General features: G+C 33.7%; 1 protein-coding gene across 1 annotated transcript; it reads left to right on the plus strand.

Moving 5' to 3' along the window:
• Positions 1-8,115: 8,115 nt before the first annotated feature.
• On the plus strand, positions 8,116-9,051 carry LOC123389639 (olfactory receptor 6C2-like). The gene has a single exon (XM_045071792.1). The coding sequence runs from the start codon at positions 8,116-8,118 to the stop codon at positions 9,049-9,051; it is 936 nt and encodes a 311-aa protein (XP_044927727.1).
• The last annotated feature ends 1,069 nt before the right edge of the window (positions 9,052-10,120 follow it).

Below are 10,120 nucleotides of genomic sequence, written 5' to 3' on the forward strand. Positions count from 1 at the left end.
ATGTCATAGACCACAAAAAAAGTCTTAATAAATTTAAGAAGATTGAAATTATGTCAAGCAGCCTTTCCAACCATAATGGTATGAAAGTAGAAGAAAACTCAAAACCTTACAAATATGTGGAGATTAAATAATATCTACTGATCAACCAATGGGCCAACAAAGAAAGAAATCAGAAGATAAATCAAAAAATAACTTCAGAAGCTAAAATGGAAATACAACATACCAAAACATATGGGATACAGCAAAAAGAGTTTAAGGAGTGAAATTTATAATGATAAATACCTATATTAACAAAAAAGATCTCATACAAACAACCTAACTTTATACTTCAAGGGACTAAAACAGAGGAACAAATGAAGCCCAAAGCTAATAGAAGGAAGGAAATAACAAAGATCATGGAAATAGAGACCACAAAGAAAATATCTATGAAACCGGAGCTGTTTTTTTTTTTTAAATAAAAACAAAATAAAGAATCTTTAGTGAGACTTAATAAGAAAAAAGAAGACTCAAATAAATAAAATTATAAATAAAAGAGAAGACCTTACAACTGATACCACAAAATTACAAAATGATATCAGACAATACTATAAAAATTATATGACAACAAATTAGACAACCTAGAAGAAAATGGATAAATTCCTAGAAACATACAACCTACCAAGTTTAAATCATGAAGAAATACAAAACCAGATCAATTACTAGTACAGAAAATAAATCATTGATCAAAATCTTTCCAACAAAGAAAAGTCCAGCACCAAATGGCTTTACATGAATTCTACCAAACATTTAAAGAAGAATTAATACCAATCCTTCATAGAATCTTAAAAAAAAAAAAGAGAGAGAAGAAAATACTTTCAAACTTATTTTATGAGACCAGCATTACTCTTATATCCAAGCCAGACAAAGACACTACAAGTAAAGAAAATTATAGACCAATGTCCTTAACAAACATAGATATAACAATCCTCAACATAATATTAGCAAAACAAATTCAACAATACACTAAAAGGATAATACACAATGATCAAGTGGAATTTATTCCAGGAATTCAAGGAATGGTTCAACCTCCACAAATCAATCAATGTGATACACCACAAAATGAAGGATAAAATTCCATATAGATGCAGAAAAAGCAGCTGACATAATTCAGCACATTTTCATGATAAATAGTATCAGCAAACTGGGTGCAGAGGAAATATCTCAATAGAATAGAGGCCATATATGAAAAGTCTACAGATAATACTGTTCTCAGTAGTGAAAAGCTGAAAGCTTTACTCTAAGATCAGGAATAAGACAAAGATGCCCATTCTTACCCTTCCTATCCAACATAGTATTGGAAGTGCTAACCAGATAGTTAGTCAAAGAAAATAAATAACTGGCTTCAAGATAAAAGAAGAAGAAAAACTATTTCTATTTGGATACATGTTATATGTAGAAAACTCTAAAGACTCTGCAAAAAAAAAATTGTTAAAAATAATAAAATATTTAGGGGTACCTGGGTGGCTCAGTCAGTTAAGCGTCTGACTCTTGATTTTACCTTGGGTCATGATCTCAGGGTGGTGCAATAGAGTACAACACTGGGCTCCACACTCAGCACAGAGTTGCTTGAGGCTCTTTCTCTCTCTTCCTCTGTCCCCTCCTAAAATAAATAAATCTTAAAAGAAATAACAAAGAATTTTAGTAAATATGTAGTTTACAAAACCATTATACCAAAATCAGTTACATTTCTACACACTAATAGTGAACTCTCTGCAAAAGAAATTAAGAAAATAATATCATTTACAAAAGCATCAAAAAGACTAAAATATTTAAGAATAAGTTTAACCAAGAAAGTCAAGATCTATACACCAAAAACTGTAAGACACTAATGAAAAATACTGATCACAACACAAATAAATGAAGAGATATACCATGCTCAGGACAGTCTTTTCAAAAATTCCAATGACATTTTTCACAAAAATGAAACAATCCTAAAATTTGTATAAAACCACAAAAGATCCTAAGTATCCAAATCAATCTTTATATAGAAGAACAAAGTTGAAGGCATCACAGTATCTGATTTTAAACTATATTATAAAGCCATAGTAATCAACACAGTATGATATTGGCATAGAAGTTGACACAGAGATTAATGGAACAGAATAGAAAGTCCAGAAATGAACCCACACAAATATTGTCAACTAATTTATGACAAAGGAGCCAAGAATACATAATGCAGAAAGAACATTCTCTTCCAAAAATTGTGCTGGGAAAACTGAATTGTCACATGCAAAAGAACGAAATTTGTCCCCTATCTTATGCCATACACAAAAATAAATTCAAAATAGGTTAAAGACTTGAACATAAGACCAGAAATCATAACTCCTAGAAGAAAATATAGGAGGGTAAGCTCTCTGACATTGGTCATGGCAATGATTTTTTTTTTTAATTTGAAACCAAAAACAGAAGCAACAAAAAGCAAAAATAAGTAAGTGGGACTACGCCAAATTAAAAAGCTTCTGAATTGCAAAGGAAAATGTCAACAAAATGAAAAGGCAATCTACTGAATGGGGAAAAACATGCAAATCATATATCTGATAAGGAGTTAATATCCAAAATCTATAAAAACCTTACATAACTTTAGAGTGGAAAAATCCAATTTGAAAACTAGGGAGAGGATCTGAATAGATATTTTTCAAGAAAAGGCACACAGATGACCAACAGGTAGTATCATTAATTGTGAAGGAAATGCTAATCACAACCACAGGGTGGTATCACTCACACTTGTAGAACTGCTATTAACAAAAAGACAGGGGCGCCTGGGTGGCTCAGTGGGTTAAGACTCTGCCTTTGGCTCAGGTCATGATCTCAGGGTCCTGGGATCAAGCCCCACATTAGGCTCTCTGCTTGGCAGGGAACCTGTTCCCCCCCACCCCTGCCAGCCACTCTGTCTACTTGTGATCTCTCTCTCTCTGTGAAATAAATAAATAAAGTCTTTAACAACAACAAAAAAGACAGATAGCAACTGTTGGTGAGGATGTGGAGAAAAGGGAACCCTAATACACTGTTAGTAATGTTAATGAGTGCAGCTACTATGGAAGTTTCCTCAGTATGGAAGTTCTTCAAAAAATAAAAACAGAGCTATCATATAATTCAACAATCCCACATTTGGGTATTTATCTGAAGGAAACATAAACACTAAATAATAATGTTAACAATATGGGTGCCTGGGTGGTGCAGCAGCAGGTTAAGCACCTGACTCAGTTTCGGCTCAGGTCCTGATCTCAAGTTCATGAGACTGAGCTCTGCATCAGGCTCTGTGCTCAGTGCAGAGCCTGCTTAGGACTCTCCTTTCCTCTCCCCCTCCCCCTCCCCCACCTCTCTCTCTCTCTCTCTCTCTCAAACAAATAAATCTTTTTTTAAAATGTTACAACCACTTTGAAACTGCCTGTCAAACAAAAACTTGCATTTGATCAGACCATTGAGACGAAGGTATTTACCAGAGAGAAATGAAATACCTGTCTACACCAAAATTTGTAGATCAGTGTTCATAACAACTTTATTCACAATAACCAAAACCCAAAGACATTCAAAATGTCCATCTATTATTGAATAAACAAATTGTGATATATCTAAGTTCTGGAGTATTTCTTGGTAAGACAAACTGACTGCTGATACACGCAATAGTAAAAATGAATATAGGGGTGCCTGGGTGGCTCAGTGGGTTAAGCCTCTGCCTTTGTCTCAGGTGTTGATCCCAGGGTCCTGGGATCGAGCCCTGCATCGAGCTCTCTCCTCAGCGGAGAGCCTGCTTCCCCCACCCCCCTCTCTCTCTCTGCCTGCCTCTCTGCCTACTTGTGATCTCTGTCTGTCAAATAAATAAATAAAATCTTTTTTTTTTTAAAGATGAATATAAAAAACACAGAAGGGAAGAATGTTGTGTATAATTCCATTCACATGAAACACAAGAAAAAGACTTGCATTTGAAAAAATCAAATTTAATATAAAATGATGAAAAGCATATTGCCATTAGCTGGGATTAGAGGGTTTTAATAGGAAGAGACATTAAGGAACTTTGTAGGAAAATGGAAATATTCATTGTATTTTCAGTGGTAGTAATAATTAGAGAGGTATATTTTTGTAAAAATTCCTCAACTGAAATATTAAAAAATGGTCCATTTATTGTATGTAAATTTTACTGTAACAAATCTGTAACCCAACCTGCACCCATGTTAACCCATAAATGAATGAAGGTAGTAATTACTTAAAAGAAAAGAAGATGTGTGTTCATGACTTAGGTGAATGCACAAAGATACTCTTAAACACTTAATTTAAAGGAAGATATTAATTATTACTTAAAATAATGAATTAATAAAATGATTAATTAAAACATAGTTAGAAATATATCAATATTATGAAGAAAGTTCAATTCTATCAATTATCTGACAATGTACAAAATATATTTTCACAATTTTTTTATCATTATAAAACTTTTTATAAAAGTTTTTTTTATCATTATAAAACTTTTTATAATGATAAAAAATATAAAAAGAAGCTAAAATGATTTAAGGTAATTGGAAACAGTATAATTATCCATACAGTGATATTTTACAATGGTGAAACTTTGGAAGAAATTTACATTTATGACAATAATAAATTTTGGTTTAAATTCATATTAAAATAGTGTACCAAAATTAAATAGATTTAAAATGATGCATCTCAATAGTAATTAAGATATAACAAGATTTACACACTTCTAAGGGAAAAATAACTGAGACAACTTGTATATCTCGATACAGAGGTATTTTTAATTTAATGTTCGTGCATTTGTACTTACTATATGTGACAAACATGCATGTGATTACAGGAAGGAAAGAATGAAAGGTATTCTCCAAAATATTACCTCTAATATTTCACCATGATTTTTCTGTTGTTATATATCTAATCAAATGTTTTAACATATAATTTGTTCATTCCATAACTATTCAAAAATGCAGAGAGGGAGATCTATCATCTTTTAACTACCTTACACCATAAGAATTAAAAAAAAAAACTGGACTAGTTTAAGAGTCAATGTTCTCCTACCAGTCTCTTAAATGACTCTGTTGCTTTTCCTGTCTCGAAAGGACATGTTCCCACTGCTACTGTGTTAAGTTTACTTTTATTTATTTATTTTTTTTTACCCTAAGGTCAAATGATACAAGATGATTACACAGATGACTCATTAGCAATTTTTGAGCCTGGGTCACCAAGGACTCTTCTGTTTATTAATTTTGCTGCAGATATGGCAAATAAATATCAAGCTTGGGAAACTGGAAAATTCTCTTCTCTCAGCAGAACAGTTCATAACATCCACTCTTCCAGAGTGCCCTTGAACCTGTTTTTCTTCTCAATGGCTGAGAGTTTAAAAAAAAACAAACAAAACAAAATTTTAAAAAACTGTTTCCTAGGCTTGTGATGGCACTACAGCTATTGTGCAGGAATTGATACAATCACCTGAAGATAAAAACTGCAAGGAAAGTATGTATATTCTTGAGAGCTGTTACTGCAGGAGTGGCTGGACTCAGCCAGTAGCGAACAGAAGTTTTGTTGCTAGTTTTCAACATTATATGCATCTTCAAGTTGTAGCTGTAAGAATAATTGTAGTTAACTTAATAGAGAGAAGCTAAGATTAACTGCCAGAGTGTAAGTATTATGAATCCTGTCATTTGGGGTTACATTTGTTATGAGATTTGGGTCATATTCACCTATAGTAAGTGAATGTTTACTGATTATATAAAATTTAGCAATGGAAGGGCACCATGGTGGCTCAGTCAGTCGAGCAACCAACTCTTGGGTTTGGCTCAGGTCATCATCTCAACATCCTGGGATGGAGCCCTCCATCAGGCTGCGCTCCTTGCTGAGTACAGGGTCTTCTTAGAATTCTCTCTCTCTCTTCCTTTCCCTCTGCCCCACCCCCACCTTATACACATGCTCTGTCTCTCTAAAATAAATATTTTTTTAAAAAATTTCGCAATGTCATTTCTTTTTTTTTTTTTTCAGTGTCTTCTTTTTTTTTTTTTTTTTTTTAAATTTTTTATTTTTTATAAACATATATTTTTATCCCCAGGGGTACTAATCTGGGTATTAAAAATCATTTTTAGAGCACTTTATTCTTGGATAGTGTATAGTTACGGATAAGATTAGTTTAAGCAACAATAAATAAGAGGTCACCTAAGAGTTGCATAATTTGAATTCCATGATGAAGTGATATGTCTCGCAAATGCAAATTCTGGGAACTAAAAACTATTAACCAGTGGCTGGCTGAGGATGTGCATGCCCAGCAAAACTGGAGACTGGGAACCGAGATTGGGTTGGGAAACACAGAACAGTGGAGGGAAGATTACTCCAGATAGATAATCCATGTAAAATGCAGGTTTCAGTATCTAGCATATAATAAAGCTTCAATAAATATACAAGTTAGATTATTAAAAAAAAAAAAACATAGGGGGAGAAATAGGATTAGAGTACAGAAAATTAAGAGTTTCATTTTGGACATTCATTTATGTCTGGAGTGCATTTGCTTATGTAACTGAAGCACAATCATTTTTAGAAATTAGGAGTACAAGAAAACACTCAAAGGGATCATTGTGTTAAGAAGTAAAAAAGTATTAACAACTGGGACACATGGGTCATGCAGTCCATTAAGCATCTGCCTTTGGCTCAGGTCATGATCCCAGAGTCCTGGAATCAAGTACCACATCAGGCTCCCTGGAGCCTGCTTCTCCTTCTCCCTGCTGCTCCCCCTGCTTGTGCTCTCTATCTCTGACAAAATAAATAAATAAAATGTTTTTTAAAAGTGTTAAAAATTATGACAACATATGAGAGACCGGCAAAAAAAAAAATAGTATCTAGAGATTAGAAAGCCAAAAGATGGCAGGTAAACATGTATGTGGTATTAAGGTAAGTTAAGAGAGAATGCTATGAATATCGGGTGGTTGAAGGTACACATTCTACTTAGAAATTCCCTAAACTTTAAAAGCAAAAAAAAACCAAAAGTGATAAATTCTGGCACATATTATTTCAGTAGGTTCTTGAGAACAAAACAGGACTGTAGCATATTGATGATTGAATGTAAGGTAACTAAAAGGTAAATTATTATGGACAAGGTAATTGAAGTAGTTAAAATAAACATCACTCTTTATCAGTCATGTACATTCTAAGTACATGACTTTATATATTAGTCTTTAATTTTTTGATGAAGGAAAATATGATTTCCATTCTGTAGATTATAAAAACTGAGTCACAGTTAAAGCAAGCCATGCTTGAAGAATGTGTTTAATAGCTCAATCTGAAATTTTTTGTAGTTAGTGATATTAATAACAATATTTTGAAATGTGTTTCAACCTCAACTAAACAGTTTGAAACCTAAGAAAAATTGTAATTATTTTTTACATCCCTATATATCTTACATCCAACACATACATATTATCATTCTGTACATATATTTGTCATCAAAATACTTCCTGTCTTCCATACCACCGTGGGAAATTACTATAATTTTAAAAAGAAAATATGAAAGTCAGGGAAATGGGTGAGTGAGAAAGGAGTTGTTTAAGGAAACACACATTTATAAAATTATAATATTAGAGCTCACCATCTTCAGTAATGGATATGCAGAGCCTATATAGTGAGAGTCAAAATATTTGTGATTTGTTCCTTACCAAAACAAAACTTCAGGGAAACGTATGAAGGTGATAATGAAAACTGAAGATTCAGCTTTAGGATTCAGTCTGTGAATAGGGACAAAATGATCTCACAAAACATTAGCAGTCAAATCTATCTGTCGGGAAAATCAAATCCCAGGTATAAGTAACAAATATATAAATTGCAAATAAAATGTAATGAGAAGGAAGCACCCATAACATTTTGGAGTGTGATACAGTTTTTTCTGATTTTTTAAAATACCTTCTGAATTTACCAAAAACACCCAATTGTAGAACCTAGAATCCCAGTGTATTGATAATATTTGTAAACAAAAATTTTGTAAATGCATGTGATTATTTGCTTAGTTTTTTTTCCCATTAATTACCACTGCATCTATATCAAATATACCTGAATTTTAAATGCAGATTGAATTGAAGTCAGAAGTCAATGATGAGAAACCACACAATAACAACTTTTATCCTGTTGGGATTGACCAATGATCCACAACTGAAGATTATGATCTTCATCTTTCTATTTCTCACTTACATGTTGAGTATAACTGGGAACCTGACAATCATCTCCCTTACCTTCATAGATTCTCACCTTCAGAATGCGATGTACTTTTTCCTACAAAATTTCTCCTTCTTAGAGATCTCATTTACCTCTGCTTGTATTCCCAGATATTTGTACAACATATTAACAGATGACAAGACAATCACATATGACAATTGTGCCCTTCAGATTTTTTTTACTGATGTTTTTGGTGTAACAGAATTTTTTCTCCTGGCCACCATGTCCTATGATCGATATGTTGCCATCTGCAAACCCCTGCATTATGTGACCATCATGAACAAAAAGGTCTGTAGAAGACTCATCCTTGGGTGCTGGACAGCTGGCTTCTTGATCATTCTTCCACCACTTAGCCTGGGCCTAAATCTGGAATTCTGTGACTCCAATGTTATTGACCATTTTTTCTGTGATGCATCCCCCCTCCTAAAAATATCATGCTCAGAAACATGGCTTATAGAGCAGATGGTCATCGTCTGTGCTGTGTTGACCTTCATTATGACCCTCATATGTGTACTTCTATCCTACATATACATCATCAAGGCTATTCTACGATTCTTTTCTCCCCAGCAAAGAAAAAAGGCATTTTCTACATGTTCTTCCCACATGATTGTAGTCTCCATCACCTATGGAAGCTGTATTTTCATCTATGTTAAGCCTTCAGCAAAGGAATCAGTGGCCATTGATAAGGGTGTGGCAGTCCTTACTACATCCATTGCTCCTATGCTGAACCCCTTCATTTATACCTTGAGAAACAAGCAAGTAAAACAAGCTGTCAAAGACTCAGTCAGAAGAATTGCATTATTCTCAACGAAGTAATAGTATTTGCTAAAGTAGGGAACCACATTTTCATAAAAATATCTTTAGTTCCTAAGTATATATCTTTAGATTTTTATGTCATTTCTTTCTAGCAAAGAGTCTATTTCAGAAAACTTTCTTTTCAAAAAAAATTTTTATTTATTATTTTAAGAGAGAGAGAGTGCACAAATCAGGGGAGGAGTAGAGGGAGAAGTGAGGGAGAAGCAGACTCCCTGCTGAGCAGTGAGCCTAACTAGGGCTTGATCCCAGGTCTGTCATGACCAGAGCCCAAGGCAGACCTCCAACCAACTGAGCCACCCAAGCAAAGCTCTCTTAAAAAGAAAATGTGATACATTTCTAGGAACAAAAGAATGCTTCACATCTTAACAAGCCTTTACAAAAATGCAGACAAAATAAGCAGAACCAATGAGTTAATTGTATATTTTGGATAGAGTAATTGTGTATTGCATTTTCCAGTTCTAGCTTTTAAGAGCATTTTTGATGCCAGGGACCATTTCAGGAACTGGAGACAGAATAGAAAACCTACAGGTTTCTTGCCCTTAAATGCCTTACACTTTAGAAGGAATATGTGACTAGTGCATTAAATAAAATATGAACATTACTGTCAACATACAATTGTCAGGAAGCAATACTCAAGCAAAAGTGTGTATTTGGGATCAAAGAATTATAATTCAGGTACCAGAGCTGGGCAACAATGTCCTACTAGGAAGCAAAAATCAGGGGTTTTAAAGATAAAAAGGGAATGCTTGTGTAAGTTGTCCACAAAAACATCAATTGGTGTTAGCAGCAGAAAACTAATCTTGGATAAACATAACTGGTCCCTAAGGCCATCACTAAGCAAAAGTCCATTACTGCAGCAAGTTGTATATATTCTTGCAGAGTCCTTGAGGTATTTGGGATTAGGCCCGGTTCAGGAGTTCATGGTTCTACCTGATGAGGACAAGCATATAGCCCACCTCCTTAATGGCCTCCCAGATGCATTTTAAAACCCCTTGACATCAATGACTCCATTTTATTTCACCTTTCACAATTATAAACAATAAAAATATCTTTAAGTGAAAAAAAGGAA

The sequence above is a fragment of the Mustela putorius genome, unplaced genomic scaffold (genome assembly GCF_011764305.1).
Source record: "Mustela putorius furo isolate JIRA1106 unplaced genomic scaffold, ASM1176430v1.1 tig00003988_pilon_pilon_pilon, whole genome shotgun sequence".
Taxonomy (NCBI): Eukaryota; Metazoa; Chordata; class Mammalia; order Carnivora; family Mustelidae; genus Mustela; species Mustela putorius.